At 38.1% G+C, this 22,498-nt stretch overlaps 1 protein-coding gene across 2 annotated transcripts in view; it reads right to left on the bottom strand.

Moving 5' to 3' along the window:
• LOC145980755 (DNA repair protein XRCC1-like) overlaps positions 1-22,498 on the bottom strand; it is a 104,002-nt gene that overhangs the window by 74,922 nt on the left and 6,582 nt on the right. For both annotated transcript variants that reach the window (XM_083113815.1, XM_083113816.1), the window contains exons 2-8: positions 14,908-15,102; positions 13,728-14,064; positions 12,069-12,194; positions 9,321-9,714; positions 8,347-8,460; positions 6,229-6,308; positions 391-469 (exon numbers count right to left, since the gene is read on the bottom strand). In XM_083113815.1, the coding sequence (XP_082969941.1) occupies positions 391-469; positions 6,229-6,308; positions 8,347-8,460; positions 9,321-9,714; positions 12,069-12,194; positions 13,728-14,064; positions 14,908-15,102 (1,325 nt within the window). The remainder of the gene's footprint in view (positions 1-390; positions 470-6,228; positions 6,309-8,346; positions 8,461-9,320; positions 9,715-12,068; positions 12,195-13,727; positions 14,065-14,907; positions 15,103-22,498) is intronic.

Below are 22,498 nucleotides of genomic sequence, written 5' to 3' on the forward strand. Positions count from 1 at the left end.
GATCTCATGGACATGTGTGGACATGGCAAATGCCTGGAGTGTATTAAGTATGGGTTGTGTGTTTTTTGACATGCACATTTTTTATTTTATGGCTGTTAATTTGATGTGCTTAGCAAGTCCAGTGGTAGGTTGAGATTTTTTTTGTGTCACGTCTCTATTTCCCAATATGGCATAAGTAAGTTAGAGTTACTTATTTTAAAAAGTAATTAGTTGTAGTTAACATTAATCCAGAAAGTAAATTTAGCGGATTACAAGTGACTTTTTAATTTCATACACTGGCTCTCAGTGGTCTATAACCTATTCAGCAATATTAGTGAGATATTAGTGAGATATTAGTGAGATATTAGTGAGATATTAGTGTAGTTCATGTTCCATTCACGTGAAACTTACCTTGCAATCTCATCTTCGGTATCTGTGCCTGATTCTCCCACGTCTGTAGATCCGGAATATTCTCCATCCGATTCGCCACCTAAAAAGTATGTATTAAAAATTAGCCTCTGTAGCATTTATGCTTTATTTTCACAAACAGTTCAAGTAGGGAAGTGGAAAATGATAGATCAAACCTTGAATACATGGTGGTTGCGGTAAACACGGTTTAAAATTACAATGTACTGACGCGGTACCATCTCCGCTTCAAACGCCGTACCCTTTTGTGAATGAAGACAGTGGATCTTCGAAATTAATAGGATTGAACCATTAAATTGTGCAACGCGGAATTACGAAATCCTTTAAATTTCACGTAAGTAAACCTTGAATACTTTACTGTCTCACTGCTTTGTTGACAGTTAGTGTAAAGGTTTAAATGCCAGTTAATAAGTATTCTTCATAATTCTTTCGATAATTTCAAGCTTTCAAAAATCACATAATAGCAAACCTAGCAATGGATATGAGCAATAGGCAGAATAATTTAAGGTCTCAGGGTAATACATGGTAAGTGGCATTTTGGTCATTATTGAATTTATTGAGAAAAAAGGATATTAGAAGCTATAGTGTAGATAAATTGTTTTAGTGTTGTGTTTACCGATTTCAGGAGTGTGCAATGAGTCAAATGCAAATTGTACTACATATCAATTATACACGAAAATTGAAAGATCTCACTCTTTACTTTGTAACTCAATAATGAACAAAATGTCACTTGTCTTATTACAGAGCCCTTCAATTGGTACCCTAGCGGTACATTGGTCCATTAACAAAATTGCTAATAATAGTAGCAATGCAATATTACGATACAGATGAGATGCACTAATAGGAATTTTTTCTAATACCAATAAATTACATACATAAAATTTACCAAGACTAACAACCAATTTTGTGTCAATCTGATAAAAATGTTCCTTGAAGAACATTAACATGCTTAATTAATACAATATGTACCAGGTGTATAAGCTTAAATCTGCTGTTTTGTAGTCAGAAAAACACATGGTTTGTTCATAGAAAGCACCAAGAAATTTATTCAAAGTACTTGCCCTCGCGAGCTACACATTTTGCCCACCTCTTGGGCAATTTGTGGATACCACGCCAAAAAAAAGTCCTTCTCTTTCAAGGCAAACCACTCATCAAACCATTTTCGAACGTCTGCATACGAATCGAAGTGCTGCTCAGCGAGGGCATGGCCCATTGATGAAAACAGATGGTAGTGGAAAGGGGCCAGGTCTGGTGAATAGGCAGGATGGGGTAGTACCCTCCCAGTTGCGTGTCTCCAAGTAGTTTTGGACCAGTCTTGACGTGTGCGATGGGGCGTTGTCGTGGAGGAAAATCAGCTTGTCATGTCTTTGTTGATAATCCGGTTGTCACACAGAGCACAGTGCAATTTGATTAGTTGTTGGTGGTAGCCGTCGGCAGTGACAGTTTCACCAGGTTTCAACAGCTCAAAGTAGACGATATCCTGTTGATCCCACCAAACACACAGCATCGTCTTCCGGCCGAAGTGATTTGGTCTCGAGGAAGATGTTGATGGTTGGCCAGGATCTACCCATGATTTCTTGCGTTTAAGATTCTCGAAATATATCCACTTTTCATCACCAGTCACAATCCGATGCAGGAAAGACTTTCTTTTTTGTCTGGCAAGCAAGATTTCGCATGTGTTTTGGCGTCTCTTCAGCTGCCGATCAGTCAATTCATGCGGCACCCATTTTCCGATCTTTTGAACCTTTCCCATGGCACGTAGACGCATGGAAATGGCAGCTTGAGTAAAACCCAATTGCTCGGCAAGCATCTTTTGCATTTGGGTATTGTCCTCGTCCAAAAGAGCCTGCAATTGATGGTCCTCAACTTTCCTGGGCCGATTTTCACGCTTCTTGTCACTCAGGTCAAAATTGCAGTCTTTGAACTGACGAAACCAATCCCTGCACGTTGTTTCCGATACAGCACTGTCAATCGCATTCGATGCGATTCGGCAGCCTATTTCTTCAAATGGAAGCAGAAAAGCAGAGCTTCACGCATATGTTCTTTTTCTGGCACAAAACTAGACATGCTTACCACAGGAACACTGTCTGTTGTTGTCTGCACGTACTGACGATGTGCACTGATTCGTGTTGGCAGATGTCCAACTCATACAAACACCAGGTATGGCATGCCCATGGTAGCTTCATATGCTCACTAATGCCATCTATGAGCAAACAGCAGATATAAGCTTATACACCTGGTACATGTATATTAATATGTAACCAGGTTATAACAATGGGTTCTGCCTTATAAAAAGAAATAGCACGTTTAGAGGAGTTCTTGTTTTAAGTCAACTTTATGCACAGCTGGGACTCAGGACTGGACCAATCTTTTAAAATCGGATCTGCACCACTACGTGCTTCCACTAAGTATCGAACCCAGGATCCCTTGATTACAAGGGAATAACATTACCACTATGCCAGCGTGAAAGCCCTGCATGATTATGTATTTACTTTATAAAATCAGGTCATATGAACTATGGTTTAATAATTTCACCAATAAACTGATATACCTATATCAGCTTATACCGATAGAGTACTGATTAATCTGCTCCATACCTATTTAAAACATTAAAAGACCCATGGCATAAGGATGTTATGCTTAGATAATTTCTTATTCACAGTGAACCTATTTATAATTCACCTATTTTAACCTGCTTGTTCCTTCCCACCCCTGATGATTAATGTGAAACATCACTAGTTTGTAATTTCAATATTATTCTCATGAACATGAAGCAATAATTCATGGTTCTGATGATGTAAAACGTGTAAATATTCAGTTTCTTTTTCCAAAACAAAATACTTCAAATTTCACAATCTTTCTTCAATATTCATACAATGCTTTGTCTTTTTTTAAGGCATTTAACTACCAGGAATCACATTGACAATAACGGGGCATAACACCTTGTAATCAAGGGGTCCCGGGTTCGATACCCTGTGGAGACACATAGTGGTTCGGATTCCACTTTAAACTGTAGGTCCAGTCCCGATTAGCCTTACTGTGCACAAACTTGACTTAAAACATCAACTCAAACCACACTCAATAATGGGACATAACTTTCAGATGGAGCAACTGGTACGAAGAAAAAAAAAATTGGAAACTTCAGATGCTGAAAGTCTCTGACAGTTGGGATTCACTTATTTGATAAAACATGCTGTATAAAAGCAGGGTGACAAATTGGCACGTAAGAATTAATATACAGAAGTTGTTCGCTTTATATCCGACCATTGTCCATTTGGTGCTGCCACCTGGCGTATCATGCTGGAACTATGGGTCTGCTGGCGGAAGCAGTGTTGTGTCTGACCTTGTAGGTGCACAAGTGTTGGTAGTGAATGTTATGAAATGGCGCCGAAAATCAACCGGTATTGGGAGGGTTACGTAATGGCCCTTTTCCATGCTAAGTTTTCATATGAGGGTCACTATTTATATTTTGAACCTTGGCAACACTGATTGAAGTTAGGCGCGATTTGACGTTTGCACGGAATCGTCTGGCATTATTGGCCATAACGTACTTCTAATGTTTTGTCAATAGCTTCATTTGTGTTGTTTATGTTGCCTTGGAGATTGCGCGACAACAATAAAATGGAATTAACTCGTGAACATTTTCGTGCGATGATTTTTTACGATTCTCGACGTGGATTATCAAGACAAGAGTGCATCGATCAACTTACTTCCACATTTGGCGATGAAGCCCCATCCTTTGCCACTGTGAAACGCTGGTATAACAAATTTAATCGTGGCTGCCATTCGCTCACCGATGAGATTCGCGAAGGTCGTCCAAAATCAGTTGTTGTTCAAGAAAACATTGATGCTGTGCAAAACCTAATACTGCAAGATAGTCATGTGACATACTGTGAGATTGAGGCAACCATAGGCATTAATTCCACCAGCATATATAAAATATTACATGATCATTTAGCTGTGAGAAAGGTATGTTCTCGTTGAATCCCACACAATTTGACAAAAACTGAAAAAGACGCTCGCGTCAATTGGTGCAAACAAATGCTCAATAAATACAATCGTGGTGCTTCAAAAGACGTATGTAAGATTGTAACAGGTGACGAATCATGGATATATGCATATGAGCCGGAATGTAAACAGCAGTCGACTGTATGGGTGTTTCAAGATGAACCCAATCCAACAAAAGTTGTTCGCGCTCGAAGCACATCGAAACAAATGGTCTCCTGTTTTTTCAGGAAAACTGGTCATGTGGCAACTGTGCCTTTAGAGGAACGTAGAACGGTCAACTCTGAATGGTACACAACAAATTTGTTTGCCAGAGGTCTTCGGTCAAATACGGAAAACAAACAAGCGCTGTCGGCATTCTTCATCAAGACAATGCCAGCTGTCACACATCTCGTCTAACAACCGACTTTATGAACAGTCAAAAAATCGAATTGATTTGGTACAGTCCTGATTTGGCACCCAATGACTACTTCTTGTTCCCGAATGTCAAGAATAAATTGCGAGGACGATTTTAGTCGGCGGAAGATGCCGTTGATGCGTTCAAAAACCATATTATGGAGGTGTCTCAAGAAGATTGGAAAAACTGCTTTGACAAATGGTTCGAACGAATGCAAAAGTGTATTGACCATAAAGGAGAATACTTCAACAAACAATAAAGCAGTTTTCAATGCCAAATTCCTGTTTTTTCATTGTTAGGCTCAAAATATAAATAGTGACCCTCGTACGTACGCATTGTGATAGTGTCGGGAGAATGGGTTAACACTTGGGGTAACTACTGCGAAAGCTATTGCGGCCCGTTACATAACAGGCTCTCCTTGCGAAACATTCACCCACGAAAACGACCAGGAGAAGGGCTGCAAGCAAAGTGTCACCCGTAGTGCGAAGAAGGATCCGTCGATTGGCGTGCCAAGAAAATCCCCCGACTCACCGTGATATGGCCCACAGATTTCACATCACGTCAACTGTGAACAAAACAATTCGCAAGCACCTCAGAGGTTGAAGTGTGTGCGGAAGACCCGTGTACACCACCTTCTACCGCGTCACATTGCCGAACGTAAGACAAACTGCACGAAACTGTATGAAAAGTACCTGGCGGGTTCCAAATGGAAGAAAGTTGTCACAATGGATGAATCATAAGTCCATCTCACTGCTGGTGGTCACATTCGGGCGATCACATACCGTGACATTGACATCAACTTTTTTCGTCAGTGCAGGGAAAGTTTCCCTCGTGGCTTTATGGTTAGACGGGATTCAGATATGAGGGTAAGTTGATGATACGCAAGGTGGACAAAAACGTGAAGGTGAATGCCAGTTACTTCCAAGACTCCATTCTGACACCTATCTATCGGAGAGACATCCCACAATTGTATGGAATGGACGCGGACCAGGTGATGATCCATATGGACAAGGCTTCGAGTCATACTGCCAGCACATCACTACGTTTTTATCAGGAAATGGCAGAGGAATTAGGAATCCGTGTCATTCCATTTGAAGACATTCCTGTGAAAAGCCCAGATGCCAGTCCAATGAATTTTTGCGCATTTGGACTGTTGAAATGACGTCTTCAACATTGCTGCCCGCGCACCCTGGATGGTCTATAAAAAGCTTGCAGGGAGGAGTGGGACAGAATTCCCATGCCTGTCCTGCGCCGGAGCTTGCTGCAATGGAAACTGCGATGCCGGGCGATAGTCCACAATGCTGGGGGTCCAATAGAACATGATCGGTGGTGGCGGCATGGTATCTCTTAAGGTGAGTACCCATCAAACATGGTCGGATATAAAGCGAACAACCTTCTGTAGTGCATTAAAAAACAGTTACCCTTTGTGTCATCTGGAATTTCCTCCATAATCTCCTCTTCACTTTCTTCTATAATCTGCTCTTGAGGATCCATAGCATATCTGAGAAACAAAGTAGAAAAATGTGTAAGGAAATCTCTGTTTAAATTCATATAAAAATAGTCATCACTACAATTTAATTCCTGATGCAACATCTGTGATCATAAAACCACAAGGTTATCAATGTTATCTTCATTATAAAACATAATGTGATAGAGGCATGCATGTTTAGTTTTTGACGAAAACACGACATGTGAAATAAACATTGTAATGTTAATTTTTCATGTTTCTGAAACATGTGAGGTGGATTTTCCTACCCTGTTTTGTCACGAAATAATGCAAAATGAACTGCAAAGTGTGAAATAGACTCAAACACGAAATCTGGAGTTTATTCACCGACGTGACACTTTTTGAAGTCAGAATTATCCTGTGAGTTATGCAATTCACGGAAAATTGATTAATTCAGCTGTAAATATTTGAGAAGCAAAATTGATCCATTTATGCAGGAATACACTTAATATTCTGGTAAAAAAAAAAAGTAAAGTAAAGTGCTCCCCTGTGCATAGCACCATGCCATGAAGGCATATATGGGGTGTGGGGGTAACGCCCCACACTTTCGTGATCCGGTCGTGAGTGGGGGTGATGTGATCAGCATCACCCCTGACCGCCTTTACACCCCAAGGTTTCCCCCAGGTAGCCATGTTATTCGACGCTGGGTGGGCGCCAGGGCCGCTTCCATCGTTAGAAAAGTTCCCGGATTTGAACTGGCCAGGGATCGAACCCGGGACCTTTAGCATGGTAGTCAGACACGTTACCGACTGAGCCACCGCAGCCACATTAATATTCTGGTAACGACATAAATGTGTTATTAGAAGGGATATGTTTATTTTGTGTAGTAAGCGCAGTTTTTAAATCAAATTTAGGATTATATTCACAATTTTAAAACCACAATGTCATTTTGATAATGATTTTTGACCGCTATAACAGCAATTTTTTTTTTTTTATTTACCACTTTTGAACCTGAAATTGACTGTTTTTGTACTGAAATGTTGCTTTTTTTTATTTACCAAAAATATGTGCCTCTAGTGATAGATAATTTTCTCATTATGCTAGGAATGGGACGATATGAAATTTTGGCTGATACCGATAAAGTACCGATATAAAATTTCCTGATACAGATATTCTACCGATCTGACATAAAATTCCAAATGGTCCTTGAAGAATCTGAAATGATCATTGACCTCCTTAATAAATGTGTGTTTCAAGGTGACTGCAATGCAAAAGAAGTTGCACATTTATATATTAACTTTTTTAAAAGTAGAGCATGGAGATTGTCCATAAAAAATATAACAAAAGGGCAGAATTTTGCACTAAATTGTAAGATAATTATAGATATATCAGATCAGTAAAAAAATCGGTAATTTTACCGATATACCAATATGCCTATATCGGCCAATACCGATACAGTACCGATTAATGTCCCATCCCTAAATTATGCATATCTGGTTTAATTGCAATGATAACAATGAATAATTAATATAAAATATTCACGTGTATTTTTCAGATACACCATACTGCCCAGTGCTGGTATAAACAAGTTAATTATATCTTTGACAAATAAGCAGCACAGAAGTATTAGTACTAGTCAATAAGTATCCACACTTTTGCTGTAATTTTCTTTAGGTTGTCCACACTGCTTTCTACGCGTGCATGTCAATAGTGCTCATTTGTTGTTGCTTCAGCTAAAGTGCAAATAATTATTGCCTAACATTATGCATGAAGAATGATATCCATGAAACATTTGGTAAGCTTTATTATTCAAGTATGAATACAAAAAGTCGAAGTATTTTTCCCAACGAAAAATACACATTTTTAACAAAAGACTTGGCTACAATTGTACCAAAGAATGCCATATTTCCTGTTCCTGTTGATAGATAGAAGCTCAGTTTTTAACTTTAAAAAGCTGCTTTCTCATATTTAGTTGGGTAAGATATTACAAGTGCGTAAATTTGTTCATTTACAGAAGATGTAGCAAACATATTGACACACAAACAGCGCCAGTTCTTATCATATTAAAGGAACTGTATTGCTTGAAACTCACCTTCGCCATGGATATCTACATCTCTTTGAATGACAATCCTCAACCCACTCCTTACGAATGATGCAGCCTTTTCGTTGAACTTGTCGAAATTTGGGTGTATTTGGGAATGCACACCTAAAAAGTTGGGGAAAAAAACAGTTGAAAATGACATGTATCATACCTTTTCTTTCAGAAATTTATGGCACTTCAACTTTGAAAATGTGCACTTGTTTCCACGTATGTAATTATCGCTTAAGAAAACTACATGGGAATATCGTTGAAAGAAACTACAATATTATTCATACAGTTAGTACTACAGTTTTTGCAAAAATTACACTAAATGTAATGCGTGATTACTGTTAATGCAAACTGAAGTAACAGCAATGATCTTTCAAAATTTCCACGATAATTTGACTTTGCAAAAGTATCACACAACATATTTACAGATCACATAATCACCCAAAATCTCAAAAAAGTATTGGTAACAAAATTAAAAACCAATACTTTCTGATACTTTGCTATCAGCTCAACTCTGTTATTAAGTTTAATTGGTAAGTTTAACCTGTAATGTTGTACTGCTCTACTGAAAGGAAAAAAAAATAACAAATATGGGCTTCTAGCTCTGCTTTTTTAAAAATAATCTCAAATTTCATGATTTAATTTCTCAGAAATGTGTGGAAACTCTGTACCAGTGTGCAATATCTAAGGATATTTATAATGCACAAAGAGAAATTTTACAGCATTATTGTTTTAAATAATACGTATATTGAAAATAGTTGAATATCATTATCACAATTGGTATATTTTCTGATTCTTCACATAACTGACTGATTTGGTTAATTTTAGTTTGCTTTTCTGCCACTTTTGGCTAATCACGAAGATGAGGATGAGTGATGAAGGGATAATCACAAAGAACACCCATGCCCTCTCGCATAATAGTGCTCTGTGCACAGAGGTCACATGACATGACAACTACAAACTAAGCTTACACTTACACTAAATGAGTGCAGCCATTTTCCCAGTCTGGTTTGTACTTAGCCCCCATATCAAGAGCCATGGTTCGAATGTTTGCACGGTGTGGGTTCTGATAGCCACTTATCACGAGAACGACACCCTCGAGCAGTTTCTTAAATGGCTTTCGCTTCACCGCCTTCTTGCTATTTCCACTCTTAGTGTCAGTATTATCTTCTTTCTTCTGCTTCTTCTCTGCTGGTTTACCTTTCGAGTCATCATTCGACATTCGTCTTCTAGCAGTTGCCTTCCCTTCTTTGTCTGCTTTAGAATCCTTATTCTTTGCACTAGTGTCCGAAGCTACAACTCTGCCATTCTTAGCCACATCCTTGTCTTTCTTAGCCACATCCTTGTCTTTCTTTATATCTGTCTCAGCATCTGAAAAGAAATATGCATATCAAACACACCAGTTATGCAACACACAATAACATTTATTTCAGTGCACGGAAAGTTACTTTTTAAAAGTAACAGAGATCAGTTTCAGTTACTTTTAAAAGTAATCAAGCTCAGTTTCAGTTACTTTTTAAAAGTAATCGAGCTCAGTTTCAGTTACTTGTTTCAAAAATTAACTGAGTTACAGTTACTCATATTAAAAAGTAACTGTACGTTACTACTTTCTGATGGGAAGTTATTAATTGTAATAATGTATGAAGACTTACATGTGTTTTATTTATATGTTTGCTATATAAATTTTCACATGTCAATATTATTACAACAAATAAAAAAAGATGGAACAAAGAGACAGCTTTGCTTGAATGATCAGTCATTTTACTTTACTCTATACTTTTAATACTTTTCACCCTTGCATCCAGAGAAGACATACAGTTTAAAACAGAAGTGTCACATTTATATCTTCCTCCAGATTTCAGATTTTCAAGTTAACAATTTAAATGCCGTAAAGTAACTGTAAAAGCAGGTAACTGTTGATCACGTAACTTCAACTCCAAAAAGTCATTCTATTGCAGTAAAGTAACCGGTTACAGTTAGAATTTCTCAAAAATAAGTACACTACTTACCTCCAAACACTGATTTATATCTATTTCACCTTATTCTCCTCTCATTTGGCTCAACATCCCTCCAAAAAAGTCAAGATACATGCATATAATTAAATATAGTACTGACAAATACACACAGAAGCCACAAGTTGTACCTTATGCTTCTCCCCCAACTTTTAAATTCCTTGTTCTGACACTAACGCCATCTCTTGTCAACATTGCAACTTCAACTCTCTACAGTAGTCCTGTTAAATATAGGAGTGATGCATCTTACTGCTACTTAAACTTTCTAAGGGTTTCTTCCCCTGGCGTATGCTGGGTTCAAAACCTGGGCTCTCTCTTCTTATCATAATGTTCAAATGGGAGGGTCTTTTTCGTTCAGTTGCTTGGATTTTAAGGTGATGTGACATTGCGATTAAAATACATACATTACAATTTACTAATAATTATAAAAATATCAGTTTCATTAATATAGAAACAATAAGGAAAACATTTCAAATATTTCATGGTTATTTATAAAATATAGAGCTCCATATTGTGAAATATTTATGTAGGCCTACGTGTGAGAATAACATATACGCGTATAATAAACTTCTTACCTTGAATATTTAATTTCTCTTGGCAACCTCTGTGGTAAAATAGTTATTAGCACAGCGCACTATGACGCCAGGGGTCCCGGGTTCAAATCCAAGCATGGACATGGATATTCTTTGTGAATGTCTCTTCAAGAATTTCATCGTATCGTCACTCATCCTCATCGTCGCGATTAGCTAAAGTGGCAGAAAAGCAACGCAAAATAACAAATCAAATCCATTCTTCTCTTCTTTGCGATGCCAGAGGCCTGCATGTCTTCACGATTTGAAGTTTATCCTCATTCAAAAGCCGAGTAAATTGTTTGGTCAATAGTTTCTTAATTATGTCTCTCATTTTAATTCACTATACGAGGCAGCACAAATCATTCAACACATATATATGTAATTCACTCACTCAATACACTTAAGAAAATCCACGCAGTAAGAAACCTACTCTTAAACTTCCTTCAACGCAATTTCCACTTGCAAAATGCCCTGTCATTTCCGGCCAGTCAGTCTACCCCAGCCAGCCATAAACAAAGCAGCAGAGGGGTTGAAGGTCAGCGGCCTGCGAGTTCTGCATGTGTTTGATGGGACAGTGTTGTTTTGGCCTAGAGGACAAATTCCCTATCACATGCCAGCCACTCTTTTCCCATTCCTGTAATAGTAGTTTAGTTTCAAAATTTCCCTTACCTGGGAAAAATCTCATACTGGTTAGCGAATTGGCATCACCGTAAGGTTTTATCGCCGTTGTAAAGTGAAGACTTCCCTGTCCACGCTTGGGTTTGGAAGATACTACAAATATGTCACTGACCGCCTCCACGTGCTGTTTTAAAGGAAAGGAGTCCATCCCCATGTATAGAGCGAGCACAAGGAAAACAAACCTTGGACGAAAAATCCTCCCGCAGCCTTTACTTCTTCCCTTCAGCTCGGGCCATAAGGAAGCATGGTCCACTCTCCCCCTCCCCTCCTTGTGGAAGTACAGTGCACAGGAGTCGCGGGTTTTATACTATCGTTTTCTCCCACGGTCGTAGTTTGAGAGTGAAGCATCAGTCACATTTGCTAGTCTATTATTTCCTGTATTTAATCTGGGCTTCGGCGATAGCCTAGAATATACGTGCCTGGTTTCTTCAGACTCAGGAACTGAACAAACGAGTGTACTTACTTTTATGTGAGGTAGATGTAGTGGGATTGGGAACATTTCTCATCCTGTCATTGTCTTTTTTGTTCTTCTTGCTTTCTGCCAATGCAACGTTTGCTGGGCTAGATGCTTCGCGTATTGCTGCTGCACCTACAAATAGAAAAGATATCTATCTGCTCACTTTTCATCACAAAAGAATGCACAAACAATATAACTCTTTTCAGTATTTATTTAAGTTTAATAATTCTGCATCTTTAGACTAATTGCCATTATGAAAATGAAAAGTTTATAGATGAAAGTAATAAAGGGATCTAGTGGTGGGTATGGTTGACTAATTTTTATTTGGACTATTCAGTCATTAGTTGAAATAAAATAACAGCTAATTAGGCAATAAAATTATTCAAATTAGTCATTGAACTAATACTAGATTAATATATTGCTGTTATTCTTTCTTAAGAAAGTTACTGCCAATGAAAATCAGTTTAGTTTGCTAGAATTGGGTATACATGATGAAACACTCATTCCTTCCCAATGAGGTCAATCATTCAGCACATATATTTCTCTCTCTCTCACACACACACACTACTTTTCTGAAATCCTTGTATCCTGTGAATTTTCATTATTTATGAAACAAAAACTTATGTAATAAAAGTGGATTCAACTATTAAATAATATTTAGTTATTTTTAATATTCTGGTTGTTTCATAAGCAAGTGTAAGTGAGGTTCTCATGTAGAATAGTTAAAATGATTGATTGAGTTTGGATATTTCACATCACTATAATTAAAATGATTGATTTTTTGTTTCTTTGTTCCATTTCCTTACACTTTTGGTTAATTGTGACGATAATGATTGATTGATTGATTTGCTCTATTTCACTTTCTTTCTTGTGCCACTTTTGGTTAATCTGCGAAGATGAGGATGAGTGATGATACGATGAAATTGATGAATGGACACTCACAAACATCCATTCCCAGACCGAGATTTAAACCCGGAACCCCTGGTGCCGTAAGGTGATGTGCTAACCACTTTGCCAACGTGGCCGGCTATGTTTGAATGAATTTAGAAGCATGAAGGAGAAGCGGGGCACTCCTTCACTTCCATGATGGGCGACAAAAATTGAGTAAGTCTGCCATGATGAAATAGCAAGAGTCATCTGCATAAAAGTCCATATTGTGATGCAAATCATCAGTGGATTTCACTGAGCATAAGGATGAATGATGATATGATGAAACTGATAAAGGAACTCTCACACAGAATAAGGGATTCATACTCAGTCTTCCATTGTAGCATGCTGTGCTAACCACTCCACCACGGAGGTCGGCCATAGTTAAAATGAGATACGTTTAAGGGAGTACGAAAACATTACACAACATGTATCACTTGAGAATTTCACTAATCAAATGCAGGCTTATGCAGCCTGTTATGCCACTACGCTGTAAAACATTGCTGTTGACTGGCCCATTCACTTTGTCCAAAATCTCCCTTACATTTATATATATTCTAAAAGATGTACAAAGTAGAATTGGCATAATTTTCAAAAACTTTCTATAAATAAAAGTGCTGAAAATATAAAAGGTTTGTTACTGAGATTTGTAACTACAAATAAGTTACTAAAACTGGCAGAAGAAACTTTGTTGTTGTACATGACTGAAATAAAATAAAAATACAACATGTCACATACCAGCTGCAGGAACATCGTCAGCTTTCTTCTTCCATTGCGCAAAGAGACTCCCGGTGCTTATCGAGCCTTCATCCTCATCCTCCTTGACAACAAAATGACCCAATTTATTTCCACCTGACCCTTCATCCTTCTTCGCAATGGAGTTTAACGTGATGAAGGACAATCCATAAGGAATGTGCTTGTTAAACTGCTGCGTACAGACAACCTTCACTCTGTCCCACTTCTGCTCGGCCACTGGCTTCACGAGCTTATCCAAGTCGAACATGCGAACACGGTTCATGTTGCTTCCATTCCTTCCTTCTATAGGAGTCATGAATGATGAAGATCCCAACAATACCTAAAAACAATTGTTATAATCAAAAACATATACACTGCATGAAACGTGACTACAGTACAGAAATTAAGATGGCTGCAAAATCAGAGGCCCTGGGTTCAAATTTTATGCATGGCAGTTTTACATATAAATAATAATAATAAATTTTACTGTATTTGTACTTTTTTGTTATTTTGTGTTGCTTTTCTACTACTTTTGGTTGATTTCAACCATGACAATGAGTGATACTTAGATAAAATTGATGACGGGACATTCACAAAATATACCTATGCCCAATGTTTTTATCTACATTATTTGTGTTTTCTGCATATTACTAAGACAATGAAATCTGTCGATTAAAAGAAAATTCAACTTAATTCTCAAGAGTGTTAATGGCCTCCCATTTAATATGGTTAGTGACATGTACATGTCCTCCTCCGTGGCCATGCTGTCTAAGGCACTGTGATTTGGACTCCGGTTGCGGGATGGCATGGGTTTGAGTCTGCCCGGATTTTTGGCCTGTATATAGGGCCAGTGGCAACCCACTATCGTGAGGAAATTGGGGAGCTACAAGTGAGTAGGGTAACCTGGTCTGGGATATCTCCTATAACGGCTGAGGGTTTGACGTGCTGACCCCAAGTCACTCCATTACCGGTTGAAGAACTCTACACCTCTAGGTAGGATTGTGGGTGGAAGACTGGCAGTCGGAAGATAGGCCAAAGGCCCTTCCAGGGCTGTCGAGACACGGATTATTATATTATTTATTAGTTACAGGTACATACATTGCACGTTTTTATTTCACCCCTTCCCCATTAAACTCCTGGCTATGTTCCTGAGTCAACTAATATCAACAATCCTAAGTCTTACCTCATATTTGTCATCCGAAGCTCCAGAGCGTCCAACCAAAACTTCCACAAAAGCAGAACCTTCATTTCCAATATCAATGGAGTTTATCTGCACCGCTTTTTCCAACTGAAACACAACAACTGCTTGTTTGTCTCCAGCTTTGCACTTCCATTTTTTACTTGGATCATCTTTCAGAATATTGTCTGCAGGAAAATTCTGGAAGCAATGTAGATAAATTGTGCAATTTGTAACAATTATGATTAGCATTAATACAGTAATGTTCTTCACAATTGTCTGTGAAATAACATTAATTTTCATCAGAAAACAGCAGTGGCGGTGATTGGGTTAAAAAAACAGGGGGGGGGCAAGGTGCCAAAACTAGGGGGGCAAAGACAGTATATTTACCTTTTGTACATAAGATTTAGCATAGTGCATGGGTAAAAGTGGGGGGGAACTGCCCCATACCTCTCCTAATTGCCACCACTGGAAAACAGTAATAAATATCTTGCATCTAAAATTGCATAACCTGGGAAGAAAGTAACATGTTCAGGTAAAATGTACGTCATGGATAAATTGATTGATTTGCTTTATTTTACTTCGCTTCTTTTGCCACTTTTGGCTAATATGCGAAGATGGGGATGAGTGATGATCATGGACGTCCACAGGATTTTTCCAGGGAGGGGCAAGTAAGGTAATGTTTTTCCAGGGGGGGCAAAGGAGGCATATTTTTCCCCTTAATAGTGATGGCCCCTCAAAAAACACTATTTCAGTCTGAAATTATCATGTTTCTTCAACAAATTTATAATAATTAACAAATTATTGTGACTGAAATTAAAATGTGTGCAATATACCGTGTGTTCATTTCGATCTGCAGCCGAGAGATCGGGAGAAGCGTGGCGGGCGGCGCTGACGGAAATGCCGACATTTGCGGCCTGTAATGCCCGCTTATTTTTATAGACATATGCAGACATTTATATAAATATTGCAAAACGATCACTAACCTGTGTTATATCACGCAAAAGTTCTTCTGTAATTCATCCAAGTTCTGCTCTTATATACACAAAAAATACGCTTTAGAAACGATGTTAAGAGCCACAGATAATAAAACATATTAATCATAGTTTTGACCAGTAACGTCCTGCTTAAGTTTATATCCTTGAAAGAGTTTTGTGCCGATGGGGATCGTTTGGAGGTTTTGAATGTGCAACACTGTATCAAGATTACGCTGTAGAAGAAACCGTTAAAAGTCAATAGTGTTCGTGAGCTTCCTTGCAATCCGAAATCTCCGAGCTCAAGTTTTTGTTCCTTCGCGACTAGATGAAGACAGAGTTGTAAATATAGTGGCGAGCAATGTAAACCAAGAGCGTGTTAATTTCGTACTGTGCGCAAGTGTTATTCTTGGTTACTTGCAGTTACTTGTTTGTGTTATTGTAGTGTGTATGTGTGACGTGTCAGTGAGACGATTGGAATGCCAGCCGCAAGATTCACGTTAGAACAAAGAGTTTTTTTATGTATGACACGTACCTACGTGAAAACAAACTCGTGTCGAGACGTGTGTAGGTAATTTGTACAGAAATTCCCATGCGTTTCAACTCCACACAGAGATACGGTTAGACATCTTGTCCTTAAATTACGAGAAACTGGATCGTTAAATTTTAAAACACCTAAGCAAAAACGACGGATTCTAACCGAAGCAAAACTCGATGATATTGGTGCTGCGTTAGAACGTTCTCCAAACAAACCTCTACGCCGTGTTTCACAAGAGGTGGGCGTGTCAAAATCATCGGCACATACAGTCACTAACCTACTGAAATTACAACCATACTCTTATAACACAAGTTAGTGCTCGTTTTGCAATATTTATATATATATAATTGTCGTACTGATGGGCCAGTAACAGTTCTGAAAAGTCAGACCACGCCACTGCTTTCATCAATTTATTGTGAATATTCATCTGAGGAAGACACTGTTAGAGGGTGGAAACGTTACATTTTTATGTTTATTTTTTATACTATATAGTTTACCTTGGTCAGCATTTAAATGTTTTATATATTTAATAATAATTTATAACAGATTATTTTGATGACTGCTTATTTCTTCCGAGAAGAAAGAGGTTAGAGAGATTAACGCCCCTCGGGGAAAATGAACTGTCCTTACTATGCTAAGACAAAGGGACAAAGAAAAACGCGGGGAAGTTTTTCGAGTAGTGTTTGTAGAGCCTTTGAGTGAAAGGCCGCGTTGCTTCGCGCGTTGGCTGCAGAAGTTTACATGCAGCAGTTGGTGTCGAGATCTCTTTATATGGAGAATTCGCGAATTTGATAGTGCTATAGGCAGTAAGTTGCAGTTAGATATTCGGGGACTGTTTTTGTAGATGTCGTTTGCCTAGTGGACAGTTAACAGTGATCTGTGTCCCGGAGATCTGAACGTTCGCGTGATTGGGAAAAGAGCACGCGGAATTTTATTTAAATACAGACTGTTTTCTCGTGGCAACTTTTATAGCGCAAAAAGTGAAAAGAACACTGCAAGTGTGTAGTTGTGAACTGAGAATTGCTAATCGAGATGACGACGTAGATACCAAGTCCGACCATGAACTATGAATGCGACGGTGAATTACTTCAAGGGATAGACGTCAAAGATCTTCGAGGGAAAGAAGTCATCAAGGAGCTTCTGCCAATAGTGTCCCCCACCCCCTAGTGTCGAGAGCTCTCGAGATGTGTACTTTTATATCGGAAGTGTTGATTACAGTCAAAGTGAAAGTGCAGCGCTGAGTAAATTTCGTAAGTAGGTCGACCATATTCTTTTAATTGAGGTTAAAGTGTTTATTTTCTGTTTATTAATCTATGTTACTAACCTAAGATTAATCTAAGGCAACTGGAGGTAATTTTTGTATTAGTTTTAACTATGTAAAACAAAGCCCTCCAGCTTTCCAGGGCAAATTAAAGATTTATTAACCACTAGTTTATTTTAAAAGTTTGTAATAAATCAAAAAAAAAAAAAAAGGAAAAAACAGTAAAGAATCCTTGGGTTTTCTTAAGTAGTTTTAAAGTGTAAATCAGAGATGTAAAACCAAAAATATGTTCTAGCGTAAACGAAACTGCGACGTTAAAAGTCCAAAAGCAACTTATAACGTTATATGGTGCCGGAACTACCGGGAACTGCTTTGGATTGTATTGCTGAGAAAATAATAATAATAATAATAATAGCGAGCATTGTTTGTAAACTGTCGAGTGTGTTTATTTGTAAACATTGATTTTTGTATAATGTAAGAAACACGGGAACGGCTATTACTTATTGGTTCAAAGAAAACATACACCCCTGTCCAGACATTCTGTCGTCAAGCGAAGTTGAGTCGCGTCAGCTGTTAGGCTTAAAGAAAAAAAAAAAACAACTGACACCTCCTTGTTTTGTGTTATCGGAAAGGGGAAAAGTAGGTCGGCAGAAACGACAACATGAATCGTATAACAGTGTCACCTTATGAGAAGGATCAGGCCCCCGAAATTCCCTGGGATACCGTGTTAGATTGCTGCGGGAAAAGACTGGACATTGATTGCGCTGTTGAATGTACATTGTGTAAGAAATGGGTCGCACAGAAAATGCGAAGATATGAGTGAAGAGGAGTTTAAAAAATTTCAAGATAAGCCTGAGGAAATTTTTTCTTGTAAGCGTTGTCGAGATCAGCTGGAGAATGAAACGTCTAGAAAGGGAAAAGACAATGAAATTTCACAGGGTGTCTCGAAAGTAGTGGACAAATTTAAAGAAAAGGAAGATGTAGTTTTTGATGAGAGCTGTGATTTGAAATCTATTTTGTTAAGCATGAGAAAGGATCAGCTTAGATTTAGGGAAGAAGATAAGCTAGAGCGGAGTAGAGATAAACAGGAACTACTTAAAATTATGGAACAAAACAAGTTAGAACAGGATGAAAGATTTGATTTCCTATATCAGAGTATAGAGCAGACTAAACGCACTTTTCGGGAAATAAGCGACCGATTAGGAGAAAAAGTAGAGAAATTAGAAGTTAGGGCACAAGAGAATGATCAGCAGAAAGTCAGTGCTTTGGGACGGTCTGCCAGTCCGCGGCGTAATGTGGTCGTTGTCAAAGATGAACCAATTCAAATAAAAGCGAGTTGCTGTGAAAATCAAAAGAATGCTGAAAAGGTACAAGATCTTTGTAAACAAATAAGTACGTTAGAAAGAAAGATGGCAGATAATCAGGCTAGAATGCAAAATGAATTAGAAGAGGCAATACGTAATGTTAAGGACGAACTAACCTTCAAATTGCAATTTAATAATAATTGTTTGAGCAACGAAAGGGAAAGCACAAGACGACAGGCGACGGGAATGCAGTCTTCTAGTTCAAGTGATATTGTGATGAGCTATAGACGACGACAAAATAAGAAATCGAAAGAAAAGGAGGAAAGGAAGAAAAAATTGATAGGCGGAAACAAGGAAACTGAAACTTCGTCATCAAGCAGTTCCGAGAGAGAGTTTTCACTGAAGGGTCGTAAGAAAAAGAAGCTGTACCGAAAGTATGTAGATTTTGAAAGTTCTGCAGGTAGGGAGAGGAAAATTTGTGAAAGAGAAAAAGACTTGAAATATCTTCAAGACACAAGTAGTAGACAACAGGTCGGCATTAAGTACAGTGAAGTGTCGAAGTTAACCAAGTTTACAGGAGAGACAGACGAAATGTTACCCACTGAATTTCTTCAGCATGTGGAAGACAGCTTGAATCTGATGGCCCTGAGCAAGCATCAGTACCTGAATGTGATACCTTTTGTGTTGGTAAAGACTGCTAAAATGTGGTATATAGAAAATAAGCAAAAGTTTACGAACTATGAAGTATTTAAGAAGGAATTTTTGGATGCTTTTGAGTCAGAAAATGTTAAGTCTGCCCGTTTAGCTCAAGTTCTAACACAGAAATTTGTGCCAGGTCAGGGAAGAAGTGTAGAAGAGTTCTATTGGGACAAGGCGAGGCAACTGAAGCTGCTAGAACCTGCCTTATCGGAAGAAAAGTGTGTCAGCCTAATAGCAAACTTACTCCCTTTTAGGCTTCGTGAAATGTTGTTAAACGTTAAAAGTAAAACCTTGTCTTCAGTTGCTGATCTGATAAGGAGTCATGAATTATTGTGGATAGAACAGAAGAATCGAGATTCTTCTAGAGGCCAGAAAAATGAGAGAAACGTTGGAGGTAGAGAGGAGCGACGATATAATGTTGGTAATGTCGGTGTTACTCCTACATCACCGAGAAAGGATAACTATAGACAGACATCAAGGGAAAGTTTCGAGAATCATGATGAAGGGAGGAACGATTCAAGATTCTATCGTCGGAATTTGCAGTTTGGAAGAGGAGGAAACAAAAATTTGAAGAGAAATGAAAGATCTGATGTATCTCCGTGGGATGAGCGAAGAAGAAGCAACTATTCACCTCGTTTTGAGAGAAAAATCTGGCAGAGTGAAAATTATGAAAGTTCTAGTCGGCCTCCTAGGAGGAATAGAAGCGAAGATGAGATCGTCGCCGCCGAAGTACATAACCAGGAGGATCCAAAAAACGAGTTACCGTTCCGCCACTAAAGAGTGGGCGGACCGAAAACCAAGATGTAAATATTAAAATGAATTTCAAAGATATTATTGAACCTGCAAGAAAGGATGAAGAACGAATAGAAGATGAACTTGAACAGTTAAACTCGGAGGAAAAAGATTTGGGAAATTCTTCAAAATGTGAAATAAACAGAAATATTTATCTGAAGACACAAAAGGATGAAATAATTAGTACTCTTGAACGAATAAGCAGCAGAAGTCAGTATTCAGAGAAGAAAAATGGAAGTGTGAGTGAGGCACGAGAATCAAAAGTAGGGTCGAAGGTGAACCGTAAAAATGTTTTTGATGCTGATAAAAAGCATACTGATGTTGAAATAAATGCAGACTTACAGAATTCTGTGGCTAGTCTCAAGAATTATGTGCTGTTAGGAGATAGTTTGTTAAAAAGATTAGCATCATATTGTAGAAGGCAATTTCCTGAATTAAACTGCATAGAAAGCGGTTGGGAAGAATTGTGTGTTAGTGGAAGTAGAGTCTCTGAGCTTGTTCATGCTTTGGAAGAAAAAGAAAGAAAGGAAGGTGCAAGTTGAAAATGGGAGAAAGTTCTAGTTCTTGTAGGAACCAATGATGTCATGAGATTGACTGAAAAGGAACATTTTGAGGAAATGTATTCCTACTTAGTGTCATATTTGAAAGAAAGAAGTAATGAAATTATTTTGTGTACTGTTCCACCTATTCCGGCTGTGGCTCATATTTCGGAATATGGACATTGGAAAAAAATGTTGTATTTTAATAGAGTAATCAAAAATCAAGAGTGTGATAAAGTGAAAGTTATTGATCTAGAAAAGATGTTTTATATGGAGAATGGGGAGATAGATTTAAGAAAATATGAACGTTATGTACTAAAGAGAGAAGGCAGACGTGAAGACTTAGTCCACTGGAATGAAATGGCTATGAAAGAATTTTTGACTCTTTTAGAATTGCAACCTGTATATATTTGTGAAGTAGATGTAAGGGAGTATGAAAATCTGGAAGTTGAAAACTTGAAATGTAATAATGAGATTTTGAACAGCGCGGAAAAGAGAAAATTAATTAAACATTCTATTTGCGTAGAAGTGGAAATGAATGGTAAAGCTGTAAACTGTTTACTGGATTCCGGCTCTCAGGTATCGCTAATTTCTGCTAATACATGGAAAAATATTACTTCTGACGTGACTAGGCCTTCTCTAGAAAAGGTAGATAATATTATGTTAATAGATTATAGTGGAAAAAACAAAACAAGAGTGATGGGGAAAACAGTAATACCGACTGTTCTGGCAAATGCTAGTTTGCTCATGGAATTTATTGTTGTTAGAGATTTGAATGTGTCTGCCATTCTGGGTAGCGATTTTTTATTTACCGTTGAAGCTACTCTTAATTTTCAAGAGAAAGAAATGTTATTTCAAACTAATGGTGGAAAAGTAGTTGTCAGATTTTTGCCAAGATGTGATTATGAAGAGAAGGGGAGAACTATGTCCGATTTGGTGACCGTAGCAGGTTTAGAAACTGGCGACGTTCGAGACGCGAGTATCGAAGACCTAAGAGCTCACATGGAAATGTCTACTGCTCTGACGGTGGCGCAAAAAGAAGAAATGTTGAATAGAACTTCTCTTTTGTTAGATGTATTTTCGGATCGGCCTGGGACTTGCAATAAATTCACTTATAATGTTAAACTGATTGATAATGAACCAGCTGTGGGAAAGTATTACCCTGTTCCGTTTGCTTTGAGAGAGAAAGTTAGAAAACAAATAGGTCAGTGGCAAGAAGATGATATTGTTGAGTTGGGACATTCTGCTTACCTCAACCCTTTGTTAGTGGTACCCAAGCCGCGTTCTGACGAGAAAAGGATAGTTGTGGATTTTCGTACTACTAACGCTAAAATCAGACTGGAGCATAATAGAGTGAAAAGTTTAGAAGAAATATTGGCGAGCTTTCATGGCAAGAGGTATTTTACATCGCTTGATTTATGTGCAGGGTATTTCCAAATACAGTTAACAGAAGAAAGTAGAGACTGTACTGCCTTCATTTTTGATGGTAA

The sequence above is a fragment of the Lepisma saccharinum genome, chromosome 28, assembly GCF_977018435.1.
Source record: "Lepisma saccharinum chromosome 28, izLepSacc3.1, whole genome shotgun sequence".
Lineage (NCBI taxonomy): Eukaryota > Metazoa > Arthropoda > Insecta > Zygentoma > Lepismatidae > Lepisma > Lepisma saccharinum.